Genomic DNA, 24,984 nt, shown 5'->3' on the forward strand with positions numbered 1-24,984 from the left:
ATACGAAACAAAATAAACGACGAATAATAATAAATTATTTTATTAAGAAAAAGTTGTTTTTATTCTTATTAGTAACTTCTTCCAAAGAGGGTGATGAACTTGGGTTTGTTGTTGCAAGCGGGGTGAATGCACTTGTCACTGGCAGTTAGCTCGCGGGGCTGCTGGAATGGTATGCAGAGGGACTTGGCACCCATAGCAGGGGCCTTCACATCAGTTGTGTTGTCATCATCAGTCCTGGTAAATGTAAAAACAACTTTGTATTATGAGATCATGCCTCTCTTGAGAGGTAAAATGGTAATAATGTGAATTCATTAATTTAATATTGTATGGACATTTATATATTACACCAGAACAACAATAAGTGATAATAACATCAAAATTTGGTGCCTGCTGATAAATTAAAGTTTCTATTACAATACAATAAATGTTTCCAAAGAGCACTCACCTAGCACTGTCATTCTTGATGTTATCTTCGCAAGGGATGTCACCACAGAACGGAGCCAGAAGTATATGCTTGCGTTCCAAAGCGTCGGTAAAGTCATCCCATTTAGTGACGAGCGACAGTCTTGAGTCACGCTCCTTTGTTGCTCTAAACACGAAATAACAGGATTTATTTGTTTGTTCAAGACACTCATAATTACATTTTGTCAGCCCAGTTTACTATGAGGATTGCATTATCTGTAAAATACAGGATATCACCCGTTGAGCATGTTACTTTCATGGGACCCGGCAACATCCATACTTATGTTGTTTTCCTTTAAAATCACATGAAGAAATTATTCGAACTGAAATCGAAATAGTCGCTATTTGAATATTATGTAGCTTTGGAGGTTTTCAATTCTCACTTGAATCACTTTAACAGGTTGTTCCCGACCTTGTAAAGAAAGCTAGCACCGTCACATGTATTGACACAAAATATTTTCAAAACACCCGACATTTGCAAGAAACTCACTTGTCAAGCATTTCCTTATGTGTCTGCTCAAGCAGCTCGACCAGCCGTTGGCCGGCTTCGGCGCGCGGCAGCGTGATCTTCTCACCAGTGAGGCGCCGTACAGCCAGGACCTGACCCTGAGCCATGTCCTTAGGACCAAGCTCCACGCGGACTGGTACACCCTGGACAAGGAAAAAAAGTTAAATATTTAGTACATTCTTTACACGAAAATATATTATCAACGTTATAAAATCAGCCTATTATGACCGGCTATAGACCTCCACTCTTTTAATTTTTTCGTTGATCGAATATGCGTTCCCGACTACTGTCACCTATACTTGGTCGCCATTAAATCCAGTACAGTACAACTAAACCGATAAAATATAAAACTAAACAAAGGGCCTCAAGTACAGACGTTTAATTTGATCCAGATTTACATACCTTAAGCTCCCAATGGTTGAACTTCCACCCGGGAGAGTAGTTATCCCTGTAGTCTCCCTCGGCCCTCAGGCCAGCCTTCACTAGGTCGTCGACCAGTGCCTTGCAGGAGTCTATCAGGTTCTTCCTCTCCTCGGGCGAGCTGCTGGCGGTGATGCCGCAGGGTACCACTATAGCCTGAACCTCGGCCACGCGGGGTGGAAGCACTAGACCCTTGTCGTCGCCGTGGACTAGGACCATCACACCTGGGGGAACGACACTTGTTTAGTTCTCATTCCATAGAACAGCGCGTATGGACGCAATGACAATTTCGACATTACAATGCCATTGCACAATGATTTTTAAATATTTTAAAAAGCTAAAAATACGTCCACAATTTCTTCATTATGAAATGGTAAGCTGAATATATTTTGAGTCATTATACTCACTTAATAAGGAGCATATACATATCATGTACCTCAAGCATATATATGTAAGTACATATTTTTTCTGACGTAACTTACCGATGGTCCTGGTGGTGATGCCCCACGAGTTCTGGTAAACGTACACCTTCTCCTGTGTGTCGGGGTCGTCGTACACTATTTCGAACATCTTGGAGAAGTTCTGACCTAAGTGGTGGCTCGTCGCTCCCTGATGGTGACAAAAACAACCCGCTTAGATAAGGAACAATCATCAATAAATCCTACATACGACTATGTAAAATTCGAATATTTACATTTTATCCATTCTGATAAGCATTGTCGTTGATTTCGTTTCGTACGTTGCTCTTGAAAGTGTACTAAGACGTCAATATTTTAATTGAACTCGGGAGCATTCTTCACAATCAAATTTAGGTCTTATCAAAATGGTCGTAAGTTCGTATATATATATCGTTCATCCACTGACCTGTATAGCCCTACCGCTGGCGGGTATGTATGCCTCCACAGTGGTGGTGTAGTCCCCTCCCGCGAACTTTTCCTTCTCGGTCTTGCGGCCCTTGATCACAGGGATGGCCAGCATGTCCTCGTACACGCGGGCGTACAGATCTGATAGTTATAGTTTATATTATTATCTTATACTTTATTTTGACTGCAGGGATAGCCGAGCGGTTGATCCAAGGGTAACCAAGCTATTAATAAGCAAGGATTTAATCACTTACTGCGAGAGACGTTTAATAATAAAAAAAAAATGTATGTTGACTCCTGCATTAAGGAATTTTATTTTGGTCTCGCGGTAAATTTCCCAAACATTCAAGTCACATGCACAAAACACCCAGAATCACATGGCTTGTCCCATACGGCGATTGCACTTTTGCGGGGCTGAAGCATAGTGACCATGCCACTCACCTATCTATGCAGACATTTATTTTCTAAATCTTATTTTTATCAAGTTTATCAACAATTAGCTACCTATGCAGTTATTTATTCTCTAGATCTTATTTGATCAAGTTTTATCTAATATAATTAGTAATTATCTTACCAAGTACTTGCAGTACTTCTTCGGCGGCCTCCTCCTGCAGGCGGAAGGCGGTGTGTCCCTCCTGCCAGAGGAACTCGCGCGTGCGCAGGAACGGCTGCGGCTGCTTGAACTCCCATCTCTGCACATACAAATGTTAAGCCTAATATTATATGCACAAAGAAAAACTAATAGCACATTGGTTTTTGATTTTGTGTCATAGTTTCGTCCACTGAATTCAGACGCATGTCTATTATCCTCATTCTAAGTACATAGGTTGTATAGATTTAACTAAGTGTAGTTTGAAATTAAAATTATATTTGTACGGTTGGACGAGCCAACCTTTCTGACATAGACTTTTGATGCATTGCGTTGAAATATAACCGTTTGCACTGGTGTAACTTTTAAAATTAGAGCATAGTGCTCTCCACAAGTTTCTAACATTTGTATATTCTAACTATCTATGTTTTATAATATATTGTACGTACAACAACATTATTCCACTGGTTGAGCTTGTAGGGCAGGTCGCGATGGCTCTGTATCCACTTGGCGTAGGCGGGGTACATGACGGTCTCGGAGGTGGGGCGGATGGCGATGTGCTCGGCCAGCTCGGAGGAGCCCGAGTGCGTGACCCACGCCACCTCGGGGGCGAAGTCCGCGATGTGGGTCTTCTCGCGCTCCAGCGCCGCCTGGGGGGGGACGAGGAACTAGTTGTTAACCAACTACGTAGGAATACCAGATGACGGTCAACAAGGTCCGAACTAACTTAGTAGCATCAGTAACTGATTAATGCATTCATTTTAGGTTAGATTCTAAAGAAGTACAGATAAAGTATACTTTAGATTTTATGTTTAAATGCAGGAACCAACCTTACCAACAGAAAGGGATCGAGGTGTTTTAATTGGTGTAAATCCATGCCCTCGGCGAGTCATTAAAGAAAAGTCATTATACGTAAATGCGAAAAAACTTAGATTAAAGTAAGGAAGAGGTTAAATGAAAGTTAAGCTCAAATTATAATCTTTTAGGTAAGCTTCTACTACGTAATCAGTGTTTTGTTACCTTCGAGACAAATATAGGGAAGTATCCGTCCTTGACGCCCAACTTGCGGAACTCGGCGCTGAGGAAGGTGCGGATACAGTCCCAGATGCTGTACGACCACGGCCGCAGGATGTAGCACCCCGAGATGTCGTAGTAGTCTATCATCTCCGCTATAAACAATGAAAATATAAAATAAGATCTCTGAAACGATATATACATTACATACATAGTGAAACACAGAGTGCGATGAAACGTAGAGTAACCCGCCTAACAAGTCTAGACGTAAACTAAAAATATTTGGTGAATTCTACAATATTTATGTAATCACTCTGCATTTTGGGTCATGAATTTTAATAAGAAAAAAATTAATTGCAGAGATCCAAAGCCTGCATACCAAGATTCACCATTATCAATAGCAAGCATGAAATACATGACAATAAAGTCTATAAATCAAAGGGACACAATTTTATTATTATGTTTATGTGGTAAACGAACCCACGACCTCAAGGTATAACCTCAGGGCCACTAGACTGGGCCAGTTAAAATGATAACTAATGAATAATTACTTACATTTGGTGATAACTTGTGAGTACCACTCAGGTAGGTCGGTGTCCTTCCTCGCCTCCAGACCTAGCCGGGTGACTTTCTTCACTCCCGAAGACGACTCCGCCACAGGTTTTGGTGACTAAAAATGTTAAAATAACATTATAATAGGCTAGGTAGTAAGTTGTGCGTGTTTGGAAAACTTCGATATGATAGACGACAAAATGGAAAAGTAAAATCTATTTGATAGTAATTTTGTAAGACTATTTAAATAACACAGGGTGACGGATTTTTGACTTTTTTTCTTATTTAAAGAGATATCTTATGAGGCAAAGCGAATTAACAAGGGAGCTAAAACGTTCTGAAACAGGGTTGATTAAAAACTAGTTTTGCCATCTGAAAATCCTTTAAAATAATGTTAATCATTATTCAAATTTATGTACTGTCTTGCTGTGACTTATCGGTGAAGCATTTTGCATCCTCTCTATCCTGTGTCTTATCTTTTACTTTTTTATGTTGCCACTTCTGTTTTTCCTTTTATTATATCAATAATTAAGTCATGGAGCATAACGATACCCATAATGCTCCCTCGCGTTTTCTCTATATTAAAAAAAACGCTCCTTTAATCACTAAGTCCCAATGATTTCTCAAGTAAGCGGAGATCTTTCTATAAATAACATTACTTTAAACACTAATTACCGGTTCCTTCTTAGCCTCCTTCTTCTCTTTAGGTTTGACCTCCTTAGGCTTGGCCTCCTTCTTCTCCTTAGCTTTAGAGTCTCGCGGCTGCACGGGCGGCGCGAACGCAGTGCCGGTCTCCGCCTGGTACGCTGCCTTCAGTTCTAGAAGCTTCTTTACCTCTGCGTCGATTACCGCCTAGAATGTAAATGTAAATGCAAATTAAAGCCTTGCAAATGGCTTTAATCTATGTTTTAGGTACGCTAAAAATAATAATATAATAGTAATATAAAAATAAATTAGTATAATACTAACTCTACTAAAAAACTCTACTAAAAACATACATAGATATTTCATCACCATATTCGTAAACGTTACTAAGTTTAAAATCTCCATTTAGTGAAATGCCGTGTCTATCATTGTTGCATGGAATGTAGAGACAGACTAACGAATTTATTAAATACCACATATTTCTTAACTGTTATTCAAAGTTGCTAATTCCTTTAAAACTTTACCTATTAATCCAAAGTGAACTCTGAATTGTCGTCGGATTCATTATATCACTAGACCAAGTAACAGTTATTCTATCAGATTACACGTTTTCAAAACCCTGTTTATTACCGTGTGAGTATCATTCGTCATACCTTTTCAGCCTTCTTTCCTTTCAGTTCACGCACAAGATCCCCTTGCTTGGTGATCTGAGCACCGAGGGCGGCCGCTTTGTCACCACCTCCCTCCATTGCTGCTGGTTTGGTATCCTGCATTTTACATAAACGAAATTATATACATATCATAATATTATGAACATATCGAAGTTCAATTAAACTTTCCTTTAAAATCGGTTAAAAGGTTATCGGTCACCGGTGACGGTGACTGTGACCGGAACATTATTTTACTACTTCTAAAGATTCGATTCACCAGTGCCCAATCAAATGTATTTTTTGTAATGAAAATTCTACCTGTGCTTCGACTTTAACAGGAGCGGCGTTTGGTGTCCAGTCGGTACCAGTGATAGCCTTGTATTGAGCCTTGAGATTCAGGAGATTTTTCACCTAAAGAACAAAGAAATAATATTAACATCGAATTTCAAAAAGGATAGAGGTGGCAATGTAGGGCATATGTTTACGCATAAGCGCGCAAATAATAACTGTTGAACCAATATCTTAAAATCACGCCATAACAAAGTTATTACATACACATAGCGCTCTATTTTATTTTTAAAATCTACATTTATACTTTTACCTATGTTTTACAAATAATAAATACTGACTTGACTTTGACTTTAAGTAATAGGCCCTCCCCAATCTCACCTCTTACTACCAATTTCGTCAACAGTTTGCGTATTTGCACTGAGCGTCTCATCCGTTACCTAGAATAAGAGACCATAACGTCCACAACATAAAGTCTATTACACATTAACGTACTTCAACATCAACAACAGACTTTTCCGCCTTCTCCACCTTGAGCCGGCGCACCTTGTCCCCTTGCGCCGCGATCTGAGTGAGCAGGAGCGCGATCTGCTTGTTGTCGTCCGTCTGCGACTGTTGCTGCGACTGGGAAGGAGCTGGACTGGCAGAGACTGCACCTGGCTTCCAGTCCTGGGTATATTATGTTTATTGTTAGTTAAATTTTATGAGTAAACTGAAATCAGTTTGGCGATCAAGGATATCAGATTATTAGGAACTAGAGGTCGAATTAGACCGCTGCAGAGTAGTAAGTAGATCTTAATCTCTTTTTTATGTTGATAAAAACAAACTCTATGTTACTTACTACGTTGCGAATCCCTCCTAGAACATGTGTGCAAAGTTCAAGACGATCGGTGAAATATTTTTCGCGTGAAATCGTAACAAACAAGCCACATATTTATAATATTATCAGAGATTGCGTTTACCCAGAAATGTACAAGAGGTATTAGTAATAAGAAACAACACCGAATTCGTAAAAAAAGATCCAAAAAAGGTGTAAATTAATAAGCTATATGTATGAAGCTATATATCTAAACTGTCCGTCAAAAACGGACAACAATGGCAACACTAACCTGTCCTGTAGCTGCCTTATATTTGGCCTTGAGGTCTAACAAGACCTTGACGGCTTCGTCGACTTTAGCTTTCTCGGCCTTAGCGGACTTCAGCGAGCGAACCAAGTCGCCTTGTTTGGTGATCTCTTTGTTCAAAGACGCTGCGTCACCAGCAGCAGGTGCTGGAGCTGGTTTTGAGGGCTGACTGGCCGCGGGCGCTACACCCGGCTTCCACTCCTAAGATAAGAAGGTAATTTTGTAAATTATTGGAACTATTTTATCTGATTTGCCTTTTGACTGTTTCAGCTACTTTCAACCCATTATAATTACATTTTGACTGCACGTATAGCAGAGTGGTCGAGGTCACCACGCTAAATCCACTGAGCGCGACGATTCGCGGGTTCGATGCCCGCGTAGGACAAACATTTGCGTGATCCACAAATGTTTGTCCTGAGTCTGAGTGTCTTTGTGCATGTGACAAGAATGTTTGTGAAATCCCCCGCGTCACAAGGACTAAATCCCATAATGAGGGAGTCGTTTTTTTTAAATAATAATTTTGACATTTGTTGATAACTTATTTTGTAATATTGTAATTTCTTTCACATGTTCAAAGCAAGTCATTTAACTTTGCTTTAACGAATAAACATATTTTTTAAAATAATATTTCACAAACCTGTCCTGTAGCTGCCTTATATTTGGCCTTGAGGTCTAACAAGGCCTTGACGGCTTCGTCGACTTTAGCTTTCTCGGCCTTAGCGGCTTTAAGGGAGCGCACCAAGTCGCCTTGCTTGGTGATCTCTTGGCTTAGCGCTGTTGCGTCAGCAGTTGCGGGAGCTGGTGCTGGTGCTGGTTTGCTTGCTGCGGGCGCTGCGCCCGGCTTCCATTCCTAGCCGAAAGGATTATTTATTTAACTATTTATGCACACAAAATAGTAAAAAAACACATTACAAATATGATGTGCAAGGTTGCTGCTTATTTCTAAAGAAATCTGAACGGGCAGACCCAGGATTTAAAAATTTGTAAAAGATTACGCACTGTTAAGAAAAGTTCAGTAAAATATATTTAATTTCATTTTTAATTCTTCCTTAAACTAAACTTCCATGTTCTGTATATTTTACTACTGGTAAAGCTACACGATACGTACGATCAACACTTAGCTAAGTATCGTATATTTTTCTTTACATGCCGCTGAACAATGACATCATGGCAAACAAGGGCGACGTTTTGCTATACGTTGTTCTTAAATACTACTGTTAAAGTAAATATAAGTGTTATTGGCCAATAAGGCTAATAAAAAGAAAAATATAGTTATTATAAAAGTTTCATTCAACCTACCTGTCCTGTAGCCGCTTTATATTTCGCCTTAAGTTCCAACAAGACCTTGACGGCTTCGTACACTTTAGCTTTTTCGGCTTTAGCTGATTTCAAAGTGCGGACCAGGTCGCCTTGCTTAGTGATCTCCTGGTTGATGGAGGACGCGTCGCCAGAGAGGCTGGCAGCGGCTGCTGGGGCGGCGGCTGCTGGGGCAGGGGCTGCTGCTGCGCCAGGCTGCCAAACCTGCGGGAAATGGTAATGAAATAGTGTTGCTAAAGCCTTCAAAGATATCGAGGTCTGAGTCTAGGTAAGAATTCAAGGTCGATGGATTCAGTTCAAGCATTTGCGTTATTTAAATCTTGGCAATAATTGTTTATGTGATTCAAAATTTTGTTAAACCATGCAAGAATTTTAAAGACTGAAAATTATAAAGAACCCCGTTAATCAATCTAAAAAGCCTTTTTATCGACTTACTTGTCCAGTAGCGTCCTTGTACTGCTTCTTAAGCTCCAGTAATACCTTCACAGCCTGGTCGATCTTCGATTTGTCAGCCTTTTCTGCTTTCAGGGAGCGGACCAGGTCGCCTTGCTGTGTTATCTGAGCGTTGAGGTCGGTAACAGAGGACGTCTGCGGTGCCGCGGGGCTGGCCACCTGCTGAGCCGCCTTCACCGGGGCAGGCTTTGACTATGGGCAAGAAAATATACATCAGTCCGGGACCGGAATGAACATGGTAATTAATATCGTGCTGGCTTTTTTTCGATGAACGTCAATTATATTATGCAGAGGTTGCAAAATGATGACCGATGATAAAACTAGAGGAAAAAATAAATAGATAGACTAAGTGTAATAATAAATTACAAAATCTCACCAGTTACTGACGCGACAATAACCTTAAATAAAAATGCTTACTACCTAAATATGTATACGTAAGTAATTAACACAAAATACTTAATCAAATAATTTGAAATAATAAAACATAACTGTTGACAATTTGGGCCAAACTATTTTTACTTGGCACTTATCACTAGACAGCAATAAATTGATGTCTAAACTGTAATCCGCTGGATAAGCGATAGCGAGTATCGAATATGCTTTAACAGCATTAAATGTCTAATGGTTGGAAGTCAGGTTTAAATTACAATTATTATTTTGTTTATACTAGCCTCGGCTCGCGCCTTTTCGTGTCGGTTGACGAGATTTCGCGATAAGAAATATGATCTTAATATTTGGATTGTACCAACTTGGAAGGGGCAGGGCATAAATAGGAATAAAAATTGTTGTCAATACATATTTCGTAAAAAGAAATAGCAGCATTATAATTGTTTGCTTAAAGATTTCAAGAACAATTCAAGACAGATACCTACCCATTGAAGTGACTATTATAACTTCCAAGTGGTCATTAAGATAAACGAAGGCGAAACACGATCTGTCAGCGTCTTAGGTACCGATAAATATGTGAACAACGACAATAGTTCAACACAATATTTTAATTTCAACACTTGGCTCTGAGTTTAGGGCAAATAGAAAAAAAGCTTTAGGCGGAGAACATTACAGCAGTATTAATAGCAGAATAACAATAATATTGTTAAATATAATAACAACAACTTTGCTAAGATTATAAATAAATATTAATTACCACTCACACTTCACACAATGTAACAAAAAATGTTAACAAACGGCACAACATATGCTATAACAACGTTCACACTATCTTTGATTCGCAGTCCGTGCATTCAAAAAGTAGGACCGTGGTGATACTTTCTAAAAAATATCCAACCAGTTTCGAGAGTACCGGTACAATCGTTATACATTGCACGTTTGATGCAGAACAAGCAACAGGTTTGTTTGTATGGTGTGTTTAAAGAAGCAATGGAAATCGTTTAATGCGAACGTATGAACACATGTAAATGTTGATTGTGATGGCATTTTGCGTAGCGAAAGGGTATTATGTCAGCTGTACGCGTGGATTTTAAACAATCGTTTTCTGATATTGATAAGTACGCGAACTATAATATTGTATTAATAATGGTACCTGCATTATAAATTACCTTAAAACCTAGTTAAGTTTTTTTAGACATACTAATAGTCGGCCGGAAGGAATATTTCCGTGTTAAATAAATAACTGTAAAAATCTACATAATAAAACAAGGATGGGCAATTCATCGTTTTAAATAGTTTAAATGTTGACCTAAGTAGATACCTAACTAACGTCCATACATGAACAAATAAAATTTACCTAGGTACGTATTTATTTCCGACTTCTTAAAAAGGAGGTGACTTAATTCGCTAACTTGCGTTAAAATTTGGATACCCAACTTAGATGAAATTGATCGTAAGTTAGGTAGTTTGTTGAGGTTTTTAAAATTAACCTAACTGCTTAGAATAACTCACTAAAAGTATTTTATTTCTCGCCGCGTCATTCTAAACGTAACCTCCCTCAGTGCCGAGTGGCCGTTCGTACAGGTAGGTATACTATGTTGTAAATTATTGATTGCGTTCGTTCATTCATTAGTTCGGCAAGTCTGGCTAGACTTGCACTCGTATCCTAACGCCTACGTCCCTCGTCCGAGTCGCGCGACGGGCGCGCGCCGCCATGCGCGCGTGCCGCGTTCGAGTCGATCATCATTTATCTCTGTCTGTCACGGCGAGTGAAGTGATCAAGTGAATGCATTCAGTGGCGCGGTCGTACCGGCCGCTTACCGGCCAGGTTATTGCTTAGCTTATATTATATACAACCCGTAAAACCCTTTTTGTGTAAATTAAAATAGTCTTGTATTTTCTATGATATCTACTGAAATAAAAGAAGTAGTGCATAAAGAAGTATGTAATTAAGTATAGGCATGAAATGTCATTACCCGAAAAAAAAATTTGATGACAGAAGGAATAAACAAAAAAAAATCGCTATTTTTCAGGTGAAATATGTCGAAGAGGGCTTATTTACCACAATATACAAGTCCGAATATAACATTGGTGCCGAACGTGTCCTTCGCCCCACCACGTAAAGAGTATGTTGCGAACCCCACAAATATTAGTTTATTTAGTTGTGATCCAAGTGCCGTTGCCGCGGGTGTTAGTAGAAGAAGTAGCATAAATTATAGTAATTTGAGGCAGATTGTTGTGGAACCCAGCTTACCCAGCAGTGACGAGATTATTTCGCATGCAGGCGCTTCAGTTAATGTAAGTAATAAAATATTTAAGCATTCTAAGTCACAGATAAACAGTTTAGTTTACCTATATTGTGCCGGACTTTTTGAAAGCGAATATATTTATAATAGGTTATTTTTTAAAATTGCATATTGACGTCATATCGTGTTTCATTCAAAAGAAAAAGTGTTGTTTTATTTATAGTTAATAATTTATATTTATTATTATTAGGTAGCTATGATTTAAAACAACAACCGACATTGTGCAACGTTTGGTTAAGCTTGCGATTCAGCATAGGTATAGTATATTTATTGCAAGGCAAATATTTAAATGTCAATAATGTGATACCTACTCTAGATTTTCTTCTGCATAAACCGAAACAATAAACAAGCTTATTGTGGAGCGACGAGAAGAAATTCAGGTACCTACCTAAAAAAAGCATTTTATAGCTGATAGCTTAGCTGATTTTATACCTACCTAGTGTATATTTTCAAAAGCCATCAATTCTAGATAATTATTTAATAAAGATGGTGAAAACTTATTAAGTAATTTAAATTGTTATAGGTAGATTAAAATCTAATTTAAACTTGGAATGCCTTATGAGTTTATTAGTCAGGTAGGTATTGACTTACTTTAAATATTATTTTAAGTAGGTAGGTACTAAGTTTAAGTGGGTTTTAACAACCCACCTTCATAATTCCGTGTGATCAGATTTCGGTAGTACAAATACTAATGTAGGTTTATTTTATAATATAGTGATGATCTCGTGGAGGAGCTCGTTTTTAAGCTATATCTCCATAAGGGAATCGATCACAGGTTAAGCTACGCTTGATAAGGTTGGTCCGTAGATGGGTGAACATCTTTGTTATAACGAGTTCCTCCGTGTTTCGGAAGGCACGTTAAATTGTGGGTCCCGGCTGTTACCTATTCATACATCTTTGACTTTTGAAAGTCTGACAGCCAGTCTATCGGGTATCGTGTTGCCCAGGTAACTGGGTTGAGGAGGTCAGATAGGCAGTCGCTCCTTGTAATACAGTGATACCTAGCTGAATCCAGTTAGACTAGAAGCCGGCTCCAACATAGTTGGGCAAAGGCTAAGCCGATGATGACTATACTCATCGATGACGATGCCCGATGATGTCCACCTATTATACCTACCTGCTTATGGTTGATACCGTTGATGGGAGGTCTTATATATTTTTTAACTAAAAGTTTACTTTCGAGAACTCGCCGGCTCATCATATCTGCCTAACGCATGAACTTGTTTCGCGGTACCTACCTTAATGTAGTAGTAAGTTTAGGTACTTACTCGATCATTCAAATTACGCGTTATATTTTTTTTGTAACCAATTTATTAACAATGTATGTTTAAAATGATGAGATTAGTGATTCATTATTTGTATTAAGTTCTTTACGTACCTACTTACTTAATATTCATTTATTCATTTTAATTTCGTTATGTCGCATGTCGTGTTTAATCGCATATGATTTTATTCTTATTATTTTAAATTTAATATAGATCTTGGTACACAATCAATACCGTTTAGTCGCAGCGTAATAGACTAAGGGCCTGTTCCACTACCGCCACAGAAGTTCATTCAAGTCATTTTTTCTGCCAGATAGCGGCTTATCAGTGATTGTGAAACAAGTGCTTATAGTTACTTTCGCATTAATTTAGAATTAAAATAAAAAAGTAAGCAGTATTTAAGTCAGTTTTATTTTTTTGTAGCCGGATAACCAGACGTTTCAACATCAAGATACCAATAGTATGGATCATTCACTAACTTCAAATAATACAAATCCAGGCATTAAAGAACTCTCTTCGTCATTGTACAAATCAAGAAACAATTTAGTTGATTTCACAGGTTTTAACTTACTTAAAAGAGATGGAATGAGTTTGACAAAGAATAAAAATGATCTCAAAATAAATGACGCTAAACGTGCAGAGATAACTGTAACTTCTAAAAAACAACAAAGTGAAGCTGATAAAAAAGTTAGCAAACCCAAAGAATTTACCGCAACTCAGGTTAGTAGCAAGAAAAGTGTTAACAATATTAAAAGTAATGAGACCAATCAAAGCATACCTAATACAAAGGACTCAATGGAAAAATATTTTAAGCAGCTTTGGGAACGTAATGTGGACAAAAAAGTTGTAAAGACTAAAGAAACTTCAAAACATGAAACGACCGAAAGAATACAAAGTCCAAAGCGTAATAAGCCAAATGCAAAAGCCAAAAACTTAGCATTACCTAGTCAAAGTAAAATAAAACATAAAAAGGATAACTCAGACGCCAAGCGTTCAGAAACTAAATCAAAGAGCTCAAAAAAGGATACTGAGAATAAAAGTAAAACAAAAACTGTCAGTAAGTCTAAAAGTGAGACTAAACCTAGCATTTTGGTGAAAACGACTACCTCTTCTATCTCACCCCCTCACAACAACAAACCTCAGCTTAATTCATCCTCATCAAAGGATATAAAACGTAAAGATTTTAAACTAGACCCAAAACGCCAAAATGATAGTCAACCTAATAGTGCAAAAAAAGTTGAACAGAAATCAATAAAATCAAAGAAAACAAATTCTGAAAAGAAAACAAGTTCTTCGCGGAAGCCGATTGTACAGCCCAAAGCAACTAATGAAGAAAAAAAGGACATCAGTACCAAAGAAAAAGCTAGTAATGTTTCTACCATTACTTGTATTAGCAACAATAATACTCTGCCGAACAAAAATAAAGACGAAAAACAAGATCTGCCAAAAATAGGTCGTAAGAGAACGAAAAGTGAAGTATACAAGGAACAGGACAACATGTCAATAACTGTAGAACAAGGAGTGAAAGTCAGTTCTACGACAATGGCGAAATATGAAGCCCCAGTGAAGAAATCCAAGCCTAAGAAACGTAAAAGAATAAAATTAGTCATTAATATAGAATGTCCGTCTTCGGGCGACTCTGATTCTGAAGGTGGTATCGAATATACCCGACGATCACCAGACGATTGTTCCTTTCTTGATGATTTTGATGTCGATGAAATTGTTGAATGTCTTGACTCATGTCGCGAGCCATTTGAATATAAGAAAGTAATGCCTCCAATAATTGAGGACACAAAAACGAATAATATGTTAACAAATATTCAAGTAGTACAACCAAAAGAAAAATTAATCAATGATTTTAATATTAAAGTAAAATCTGATATAAAAGAAGAAGTTATTGTCATAGTTTCAGATTCAGAGAATGATGATTCGGAACCAGGAAAAGGGTAAGTCACGCACAATACGAATCGAGCATATTCCCATAAGGCAATTTATTAACTAATAATTTTTGTTTCAGATTTAAAGCAACACAAAATTGTTGTGTGAAGCCAATGGAGGTTGATTCAAATCAAAATATTAAAGTTGGAATACCATTTCAAGAACAGAGCAATATAGTTCATAATCCAAAAGAAACCGATATTAAAAATAGTGCCAAAGATATCATTAATATTATTAACTATAACGCACTGAAATTTAAGGTTAATACTGACAACAACGAGGCAATTTTCTCAAAATCTGGTGATATTAAAGAAACTTCTCTCAAGGCAGGATTGAATAGTACAGAAGATAACGAAGACATTCAAATAGACGCTAATCCTTCTAATCTGGATGAGTATACTGTGAAGTGTGATACAGTAGAACCGCATAAAGGGATCAGTGACATTAATCAACAAGTTGAGACTAAGAACGACACTGTGCCAGCGAGTGTTGGCAATAACGATCAATCACCAATAAAGTTCACTACTACTCAAGATAGAGGCGACATTCAAATTGATGTCAAACCAGTAATAGATGAACACATAGTCAAGGAAGTTGTATCTTTACAGAATCAAGCACACAAAACGTTTACTGATGTCAATCAGAATGAAATTATAACTTCCATTTCGCCCGAGATTACTTATAAAGCAAATGAAGTAGACATTTCGGCTTATAATATCTTTTCCAAAAATACTTTAAGTATGGACGATTCAAATGCAAAAGAAGAAGCGACTGATTTAGCCGAAGAAAATGTTGAAATCAACATTGAAAATACAATTATAAATAATAATTCCTTGCCAATATCTAAACAAGAGCGCAATGAAAATACAGAAATATGCAATGACATTTTAGAACAACCGACAAAAACGTGTGATAATATTAGTAAACAATCTGATACTGTGCTTGAACCTGATTTAAGAGACTGTCTATCAAAAACTGAAGATAAGTCAGAAACTAATTTACCTACGATTGAAATAAACCAAAAAATAAAAGATTTAGCCAAATTAAATAAATCAGGCAAGAATGTTTGCGAAGGAAATACAAATATTCAAAAAGATATAACAAATCATAATTCTATAAATACTTTAGCTCAAACTAATGAATCAACAGTAAAAGTTAAAACTAATTCTAATTCGGAAAACTCATCTGATCTAATTGAACAAAATGAAAAAACAGCCCCAAAACCTAATAAAGCAGAAACAGAGAAACCTCAGCCGCAAAACGTTAAGGGGAAACCTAACGCAAAAAATCAAAATAATTCTACATCTAATCTGCAGCAGGCAGACACCAACAATAAAGGGACAACCACAAACGAATGTTTAAAGAATAAAACTGAGGAAAACACTAATTTCAAAACTATAGTAGTGCCAGGGAAAAGTGCCGTAGAAACTGCAAACAACAGGATAGTGCCAAAACCGCATAATAAAAAACAAAGTGATAACTTATCTGATGGCAATTCACAACAGAATCAGGATATGAATATAAAATCAATGACTTCAAAACAATTTATGGCACATTTGGAAACTAGGATGTTTCAATGTTTTCATTTTAAGTTCAAAATAACATCCATCATCCATAATGGTTCTTTTTCAGTGATTTATAAGTGCAAAGATGATCAAGATGAAGTTTTCGCCGTCAAAGTTCTCAAGTACGTACTATTTTCTATTTTATTATACTTGTAATAAAAGTAAAAAAATGGTCTTCTTCCGCTAAGATTTAAGTTACACATTTTTAAAGTCTTATGGTTATTATCTGTTTGTTTGCAGGGATTATGTACGTAGAGGCCGAGCAATATCCAAAATGTTAAATAAAATACAAAATTATGTATCCATAGACGGTACTACTATTCTCTACATGATCAATAACTTTAAAATGGGCGATAATTGGTGTTTTATGACTGAACATTATACAAGGAACTTGGCACAAGCTCTGCGAGAAAAAAAGCGCACTTTGCATATAGATGTAGTGCAGAGGTTGGGTTTACAGTTAGTGTCCGCTGTTGAGATGTTAGCGAACAACAACATCATACATTCAGGTAGTATTACTACACTTGATTGTACTCCATGTAAATCCAGACATATGTTTTAATTTCAATGTTGCATTGCAGACATAAAACCGGCACATATACTAGTCAACGGAGAATGTTCAAAACTAAAACTATGCGGCTTTGACAGCATGAGCTACGGTGATCAAATAAGAATTCTACCGAATACGGGTACTGTCCCTTACCGAGCGCCTGAAATCATATTAGGGTACTTCGCAGACCATAGGATAGACGTATGGTCAACAGGCTTAGTAATGTACGAGATGGCAACATCTAACAAATTGTTCAAAGGATCATCTAACAACGAAATCTTATACAAACAGATTTGTACATTGGGAAGTTTTGAATCTGACATGATAAATGCATCGAGATTCAGTTACAAACATTTTTCTGGAACGAGTTTTATTCAACACTGTTGGAAGAATGGAAAAATTTCGGTACTTATTTTATTTCGTAAATAACTTCAGGTTTAAGATCAAGATCGTAAGCAAGGAAATAAATTTTATTTAAGTACTTTTTTTTTGTTACATTTCAGCATTCCAAACTAATACATAGCATCCATAGTAATAAAAATTTCCACGGAGAAATATTTATGGCCTACAAACAGAATTGGGAACGATTTCGTAATAAGTGGCAAGTAACCGAGGATTTAGCCAAGATTGAGAATTTCTATGAGTTGCTGAAAAAAATGTTGACTTTGGACCCCCGACGTAGGCTGCCAATACAGTTCATTGGCGCCAGCGAGTTTTTTTATGGCCTAAACTAGTTAGTCTAAGACTTAAAAATCTGTTAATAAGTGTTTTTAGTTCCTATGTTGATCAAAAGTTATTTTTAATTGTTTATTTCGTAAGAGTCTCACGAAAAAATTACATCTTTAATTTTATTCAAATTTTTATTTACATACTACGTAACGTATGCCGCAACTTCTGATTGGACAGATTTCTTTGATAATCATAAGTTTAATGTTAAGTGTATTTATTTATATATGTTACGAATTAAAAGATATTTATATTAACTGTTTTTTTCTTTCTAGAATGGTTGCGTGTTAAGTAGTGTTAATATACACAGTATATAGTACCTACGGGTACAGAAAACCACTTCCAATGCGCTTGCCTGCAGTACAAAGCATCACTTTTGCCGGTATGGAATCGAGGCACCATTAGCACTGTTACGCGAAGCTCGGTACAATTCGCTATAACCGCAATCATTTTTAAAAGTAAAGTCTTTTAGTATGCCCAATAAATTCGCAATTGAATCTAGCTGACACAAAATAAGTTTTTCTTCATAACTATTCTCTACAGTTCGCAGCTAAAGGAACAAGAAAATCATTACACTTTTAGATTTTTCTGATAATTGCCTCAGAAATAGTATACTGGTAACATTCCTGAACGCAAACAGACCAGATTTAAAATTGCACAATCGTACACTGTTATCGATTTCGTTAAGACAGTTTCCACTAATAAAGCATACTATAATGCTTTATTACACAGAAGCCAAATAAAGTAAGAAAGAAGTAGATAAATATTACGCAATAGCGCAAAACATAGACTCCTTATTAATATACAATTATCCGGTGGTTCGCGATGCCTTACTAATTAAAAGTTATTCTCTGTAACTCCTCAACAAGTCATTATGAGCGACAAATGAAGTAATGCGATTTAAAATGAACGATTTTTTTTGTCAAATATGTTCAAATTCAATAATTCTGCTATTCTTTGACTGATCTCGGTGTGAATACAGTGATTTAAAAAAAGATAAGGACATATTTACACTATAAGTAGGATATGTATTTAATTTTAATTGATTTCAGTGGATGTGAAATTTCCTATTTGGTTGTCCTGAGAAGTAAATTCAAACTGAGGCGTCAATGTTTGTACCATTCTCCTTCGCATCTATTCTATAATGTTTCACTCTCATTTCTAAATGCATAGTTCAGCAATCATTATTTTAAAAAGTAACAATGAACTTCATTGTCCCCCCGCGACACAAGGATAAATTCCGTAGTGCGGGAATCGTTTTTAAATAAAAAAAACAGCCACCTACCTGTCCGGGCATCTGCTTGGTGTGTCCGTCGGGCACGTGGAACAGGACGAGCGGCGCGCGGCGGGCGGAGTGCGGGGACGCGGCGGAGGGCGCCACGTCCACGCGGAAGAAGCCGCGCCGCTGCAGCTGGATGACGTCGCCCACCTTCAGCGACGCTAGCTCCGGCTCGCCCAGCATTGGGACTTCCCACTGTTCAAAAATATACCCTTACAAACTTGTTCGTGTCATATTTTGACTGACAAATAAAGATAACTTTATTACTAATTACTTCCAGTAACTCTTTTTGCCCCACTTGGATTTTAACCTGTACAATGTTAAACTTATGACGAATACAGTAGTAGACCATCATTGCATTCACACAACCTTTGCTTATTAACCAAGTTACTTCAGACTCACCCTAGTCTCATGTCCGATATAATTCTTGAAGTCCTCGTCCTTATTAAGCAGGGGCTTCGATATGATGTGGTCGAAGTACACGCAGTAGACCTCCACGGTGGGAGACTTGGGTGTGTCGGCCAGCCAGGTAAGTTTCGTGGTCTTCTTGTAATCCTTATTCTCGAGGTTCGGGGTCGCGTCTATGCTGGTGACTGTGCCATCGGCAGCACTGGAAATAATGTCATAGGTGATTAATGCTTGTTTATTTTACATGGTAAGACCCATTTTCCGCTAATGGTCAAATGTCATAGTTAAACATGCGGTGGCGGGATTTACATTAAGAGAAGATGCCACTTCTAATTTGATTGTTCACAGCCCTTTCATGGACTTGATTTTTTTGATTGCCATATCTTTGAAATACATTTATCTTCATAAAATTGTGAAGAATTCTTCTGCCATTATCTTTTAGAAACTAGTGTATTATTATAGCCTTCTTTTACGCCCTGACGTACGAGAAGGGTGTTGCACAATATAGTAACTACAAATTAAGAATATAATACTTACACATGAATTTTATCAATCATAATGTTGCCATAGTTAATAAACGTGGCATTCTCTCCCTCCTTCAGAGCTTGCGCATCAACCTGGTCTATGAGCAACCGGTTGCTGACCCACACGGTCTTGTTGCCCACGTCTGGGTTCTTGGGGTGCAAGGCAACCGTCAAAGTGCTTTCTGACACACCCTTTAGGTTGACGGGAACTGGCTTGGTCTCTAATGCCGTGTAGCGAGGCGCTATTGGGTCAATTACCTGTGGAATTGTTTAGAACTGATAATAATATTGATTAAGCCTACAACGCATAAATAAATAAATGATTTTTGTATTACGGTAACATTTTTTGATAAGATTTTTTTGTAACATTTTTTGATTTTTTTTGAAAAGTCAGAGTAAAAAATAAACTTTGTACTCATTAGTCTTATAAAGCTAAAACTATTATAATCAATGATTAATCTGCAAATATTTAACATGTATTTTCATTCACCTAATTTTCACTACTTTACTTTATGATTTACAGTTATGCATAGTATATAGATGTAGATGACTGGCGAGAAGTGGCGAAGGATACTGTAAGGTGGCATTCTCTCGTATCGAAGGCCAAGACACAATTTGGGTCGCTGAAGCAACAGAGTAAGTACAGTATAAATATGCAGGAGTGTTCCGTACCTTCTTGTTGATGGCCCAGATCTTGTCCCACTCCATGAAGACGACGGAGCGGCTGGAGCCCTGCGCCTGTATGAACTGGCGCAGCCCCTCCACGGACATGCCGCGCCGCAGCACGCCGCGCACTGTCGGCATGCGCGGGTCGTCCCTATGGAACACAACGTAGAAATCGCACTGGGTAACGTTAACAGGATGGTTGGTTACAATATTTGCTTAATGGAGGTTATGGGTTGGGTTCCTACCCAGAAAAATTGTTTCTAGGATCATCACGACCGTTTGTTCCGTATCTGGGTGTAATTTATATATAAAATCTTTTAGAATTTAGAAGTATAGGTATTTTTATCAGCTGTCTAGTATTCATAGTAGAAACATTGCTTAGTTCGATGCCAGATGGCGTTATGTTGATGTTCACGAAAAAAAAAGATGAATAAAAGGTTAACATCTATCTTACCATCCATCAACAAGTCCTTGCTCCACGAACCATGTAAGTTTTCTCTTCGACAATACTGTATTTGTCATGCTCAATCTGTGAAACGTAAATATAATTTTAATAAGAGAAATCGTTTAAAATTTTATTGCTAATATTATGGTAATAGGTAGACTGTGGATCACTGTTTCGGTATTTGTAATTTCAATTTAATACACTAACAGTCATTGGTCTGGATTATCCATCTTTCCATTTTATATGTAATTTAAACTCCTTACCGACTGTATTCCCAGATGTAAGGTTTCCTGATGCCCAACGCGTCGATAAACCAGTAGAACTGCGGGTCCCTGTCGTGGTACTCCATAGTCCTCAGTACATGCGTCACGCCCTCGATGGAGTCCACGATAGGACACGCGAAGTCGTACGTAGGGTATACTCTGTGAATATCGAGTGAATATTTAATAATTGTTATAAATAGGGAACTTTGTAGGAGGTATAAGGAGGAACGAAAACAGCTAAGCGGACTGTGTAATGTGCTTTTAGTAATATGTGTGCCTTACTTACTTATATGTCCATATACATACCACATAAATAAGTATTTTAACTTGTGAGCTTTATAATTGTTCTTATTAAAACAATTGAATTTAGGCAGTATATACTGGTCTATATTGAGCAAAACTTGCAGTGGGGTGGGGTAAGCACACCACAGTGACGCCACTGCAGCTTTTCCAAACGACATCAATTTGAAGGCAAAAAATTATAAGTTTTTTTTGGTTAGCTGTAGTTATAAACAACAACCTATCCCAAAATAACTCAATAATGCTAAAATACGTACTTATACTGATTGCCGGTCCGTGGGTGTGTCTCGGGCTTGCAGCGGTAGATGGTGGGGTCGCGCAGGCAGCCGTTGGGCGACTGCATGTCGATCTTAGCGCGCACGCAGCACTGGACACCAATGTCACTGGCTTTCTTCATCTCCTCCCATAGCTGGAGATTCTTCTCTACGGCTGGAATAGATTAAAAAATGTAGTTATTAAATAAAAAACGGTCAAAACGAGATGGACCCGCAATACTGGTTGTTCCTTACGTGAGCTAAAGAAATAGAATTTGCGACTAAAATTGGGCATATTCAAATTAATGACGATACGCCAAGCATAACGCCAATCGTTGCATCACCTCAATACGTCATCTGTACATATTTCAAAAGTATAGCTATTCTGAATCCACGCCATTTCAGGTACACGCGCTTTTTTAACCAACTATCTTGGTGGGACGTGGGACATTATGTTTGTCATCGACGGCCAAAGAGGTGTTAATTATTTAGCGTTTTATTTCATGCGTATGTACAAGCTAAACTATATTGATGAATATTGTTCTATAACTTTAAACAGCACATACAATTATTCCTGTTCTTGCTCTCAATCTTCTGTTCCCGCTCGTTCTTCATCTGTTCGGCGGGCGTGTCGTCAACAAACGCTTTGCCTTCTTTGATAAGCTTCACGCAGTAGTCCAGCATCAGGTCGAAGTACTGCGACGTGTGCGTGAACAGGTCTGGCTTGATCTCCAGCATCTCCACATCTTCGAGGATAACCTATAACGCAAATAACGGAAATAGTAAATAAGTAGCTTCAGGTTCTGAAACACATTACTTATTTACGCTGCATACTGGGCGCATGGGGAAGCTTGGAAAAGATGAATAATGAATAATAGGGAATCAAAAATAAGTTATGTTGTTGTTCTTGTTTTCGGTATGTACAGATTAGAGTAGCAAAGCCCCACAATTTTTTCGCTAAGTGACCACTAAGCAAACTGAAAGCTTTGTGGGTTCGTACATACGCATCCTCACTTTAAAAACAATCTTGGTTTGTCTGTATACGGGGGACAAAAGTTGTCTAGTTGTCGAGTCTCGTATTGTTCACGTACGGCTTTAGCGTCTTACCTTCTCGAACTCCGCATTCTCCTTAGCCGGATTGGTGTCGTCGAACCTCATGATCAGCTTTCCTTGGAACGCCTGCTGGTAGTACTGGTTGAGGAGAGCAGCTTTAGCGTGGCCAATGTGGAGGTATCTAGAAACGGAGTGCAATTTAAAATGATGCTACAACTGCATGGATAGTCGAGTGGACATCAAAACGCCAAACCTACTAAAGCTAAAACCGTGTCGCGGGGTTCGATCCCCGCGTAGGATAAATTTTTGCGTGATCCTCAAACGGTTGTCCTAAGTTCAAGTGTTTTTGTACATGTGACTTGAATGTTTTTGAAACCTCGGCGACACAAGAATTAAATTTCTGAGTGTGGTCTGTGGACTGTTCAAGGACCAGATACTAGACTGGTATAGATGAAGACAGTTTAAAGTACATGAGATTGTGTTTCATGGAGAAAAATCTTCGCTATTGTTTAAAGCATAATAAGTTGGTACTGACCCTGAAGCTTCTGGTGGGAACCGCACAACTACCTTGCCCATCTCAGCATGAGGCAGCTCAATGAATTTTCCCTCTTGTTGACGGCCGGTACCAGCCTCTGGAGATTTCCTTAAATAACAAGAATATTTTATTACTCTCTTTGATGTGGTTTTTTGCAGTTAAGGCAGGCATTGACTGTTTCACTGGACTTCTCACTTATGCTGTAAAATACTTTTCAAGAGCTGTGTTAAATTCATTATAAGTATGTTTATATTTTTAGATAGAAATGTATCTTGCTCAATTAAATATTTTTTTCTATTAAGGGGCTGCAAGTTGTAAGCAGTTGCTTAAAAAAAAATTGTGGGATGATATGAAGTATGAACCACAATTTCTTGCTTCAAATTTAGATGAACTGTATATATGAACAGCACTTATTGATACTTAATTTTATATATGAATGCAAAAAAGTCGATTTATGAAGAATACAAAAAAAAGGTTTTTATCACACCTTGATGAAGTTTTGTTAAGATTGTCCAGGATATCAGCTGGCAGCTCTTTCAGAGCTTTGGTGACTGATGGTTGAGCCTCAATCAGCTTCATCCAACGGGCGATGTTTAGGTATGTGGTTTTCTTACTTGCTTCCTTGTATTTAGCTGATACTGGAACATATTGCCATTATTTTACAGTTCATTTTTGAATGAACAATATATCTTAGTTATAAATATTCTTTGCATTCTCAAGGCTCATTGTTGGTTAGTTTGAGTTAGGCTCAAGCAATGGGTTAGGTGCTGGTAACTATTGCACATTATTTATTAGAGAACAATATTAGAAGAGTGTGTAGGTATATGATAATTAAATGTGGGAAGATTATGTAAAATAAATAAAGGAAATGTTATACATTATGATCTAATAAAAAACATTTAGCAAATTAAGTTTTATTTGGTCAATAAAATAAATGATAAGGCAAGCATAGGTTTTAGCACTAACATAAAAATAGTGATAACACCTACCATACAACACACTGAAGACTGCCAAATCTGATACTGATAATGACTCTCCAACCAAGTATGTGATAGGACCGAGGGTCTTGTCCAAATACTCCAAGGACTTGGGAATCTCATCCTCGAAGACAAGGCTTAAAGATAGCCAGTGGTTCATGGTGACCTTCTGCAGCGGGCCAGCCCCCTTGTTGAAGGCATTCTCCAGAATCCGTATCAAGTCATTGCTGGTCGCATATGGCACTGGTTTCGATACATTTGGCAAGGTAACGGAAGATTCACCACCCCAAATGACTTTTACATCCTTTCCTGCAGACTTATAGAACTCTGTAGCGAGCAAACCACCTGTAAAGTAAAAAGAAATGCTATTTTAAGCCGTTCATACGTAGCTGATGTAATTTAGAGAAATATTTGTAAAATATTATGTTATACCTAATGGTGGGTTGGCTTTATTACACGCAACTTTCATTTTCAAGCGTTTTGAAGACACGTATGTGTTCTATTTATCGTAATTAATATCTATTTTCGACACAGTGCCATGCACTCGCCGACCGAACCCCACAAGAGAAACGGAAACTGTCAAAGTCAAAGTATTACGTTTGTCAACGTGTTGTATTTGACACTTGAAAATGTCATAATATTTTTACATTCCGTTTCA

At 37.7% G+C, this 24,984-nt stretch overlaps 2 protein-coding genes across 8 annotated transcripts; one reads left to right on the forward strand and one right to left on the reverse strand.

The window, feature by feature from the left end:
* Nucleotides 1–24: 24 nt before the first annotated feature.
* LOC113498448 (bifunctional glutamate/proline--tRNA ligase) lies at nucleotides 25–24,911 on the reverse strand. 2 transcript variants are annotated; one of them, XM_026878432.1, is made up of 31 exons: nucleotides 24,759–24,911; nucleotides 24,339–24,671; nucleotides 23,837–23,987; nucleotides 23,350–23,457; nucleotides 22,869–22,995; nucleotides 22,328–22,520; nucleotides 21,765–21,936; nucleotides 21,208–21,366; nucleotides 20,954–21,028; nucleotides 20,506–20,650; nucleotides 19,847–20,091; nucleotides 19,304–19,511; nucleotides 18,908–19,096; nucleotides 8,868–9,077; nucleotides 8,415–8,636; nucleotides 7,753–7,965; nucleotides 7,101–7,316; nucleotides 6,487–6,660; nucleotides 6,022–6,114; nucleotides 5,707–5,820; nucleotides 5,084–5,260; nucleotides 4,412–4,526; nucleotides 3,863–4,011; nucleotides 3,292–3,492; nucleotides 2,828–2,945; nucleotides 2,255–2,394; nucleotides 1,873–1,999; nucleotides 1,373–1,614; nucleotides 953–1,113; nucleotides 446–589; nucleotides 25–234 (listed from the first exon to the last, which is right to left on the reverse strand). In XM_026878432.1, the coding sequence occupies exons 1-31, from the start codon at nucleotides 24,793–24,795 to the stop codon at nucleotides 69–71; spliced, it is 5,124 nt and encodes a 1,707-aa protein (XP_026734233.1). In that variant the 5' UTR covers nucleotides 24,796–24,911; the 3' UTR covers nucleotides 25–68. The 2 variants fall into 2 exon arrangements, with proteins under 2 accessions (XP_026734233.1, XP_026734234.1); XM_026878433.1 differs by lacking the exon at nucleotides 7,101–7,316.
* On the forward strand, nucleotides 10,052–18,852 carry LOC113498450 (probable serine/threonine-protein kinase dyrk2). Of its 6 annotated transcripts, none has more exons than XM_026878436.1 (7): nucleotides 10,052–10,856; nucleotides 11,306–11,570; nucleotides 13,267–14,789; nucleotides 14,861–16,468; nucleotides 16,587–16,855; nucleotides 16,928–17,301; nucleotides 17,400–18,852. In XM_026878436.1, exons 2-7 carry the CDS (start codon nucleotides 11,313–11,315, stop codon nucleotides 17,628–17,630), a joined length of 4,263 nt encoding a protein of 1,420 aa, XP_026734237.1. In that variant the 5' UTR covers nucleotides 10,052–10,856; nucleotides 11,306–11,312; the 3' UTR covers nucleotides 17,631–18,852. The 6 variants fall into 6 exon arrangements, with proteins under 6 accessions (XP_026734237.1, XP_026734236.1, XP_026734238.1 ...); XM_026878435.1 differs by lacking the exon at nucleotides 10,052–10,856 and adding an exon at nucleotides 10,915–11,213; XM_026878437.1 differs by lacking the exon at nucleotides 10,052–10,856 and adding an exon at nucleotides 10,915–11,100.
* Nucleotides 24,912–24,984: the final 73 nt, after the last annotated feature.

Source organism: Trichoplusia ni, chromosome 11, assembly GCF_003590095.1.
Source record: "Trichoplusia ni isolate ovarian cell line Hi5 chromosome 11, tn1, whole genome shotgun sequence".
Taxonomy (NCBI): Eukaryota; Metazoa; Arthropoda; class Insecta; order Lepidoptera; family Noctuidae; genus Trichoplusia; species Trichoplusia ni.

Excerpts from the sequence above, each read along its gene's own strand:
- LOC113498450 (XM_026878436.1), top strand. The coding sequence starts at position 11,313 with ATGTCGAAGAGGGCTTATTTACCACAATATACAAGTCCGAATATAACA. Across the intron at positions 14,790-14,860 it reads GATTCGGAACCAGGAAAAGG|ATTTAAAGCAACACAAAATT; the intron begins GTAAGTCACGCA and ends TTTTTGTTTCAG. Across the intron at positions 16,856-16,927 it reads CAACAACATCATACATTCAG|ACATAAAACCGGCACATATA; the intron begins GTAGTATTACTA and ends GTTGCATTGCAG.
- LOC113498448 (XM_026878432.1), bottom strand. The coding sequence starts at position 24,795 with ATGAAAGTTGCGTGTAATAAAGCCAACCCACCATTAG. Across the intron at positions 23,988-24,338 it reads AGTCTTCAGTGTGTTGTATG|TATCAGCTAAATACAAGGAA; the intron begins GTAGGTGTTATC and ends AATATGTTCCAG. Across the intron at positions 8,637-8,867 it reads ACAAGGACGCTACTGGACAA|GTTTGGCAGCCTGGCGCAGC; the intron begins GTAAGTCGATAA and ends CATTTCCCGCAG.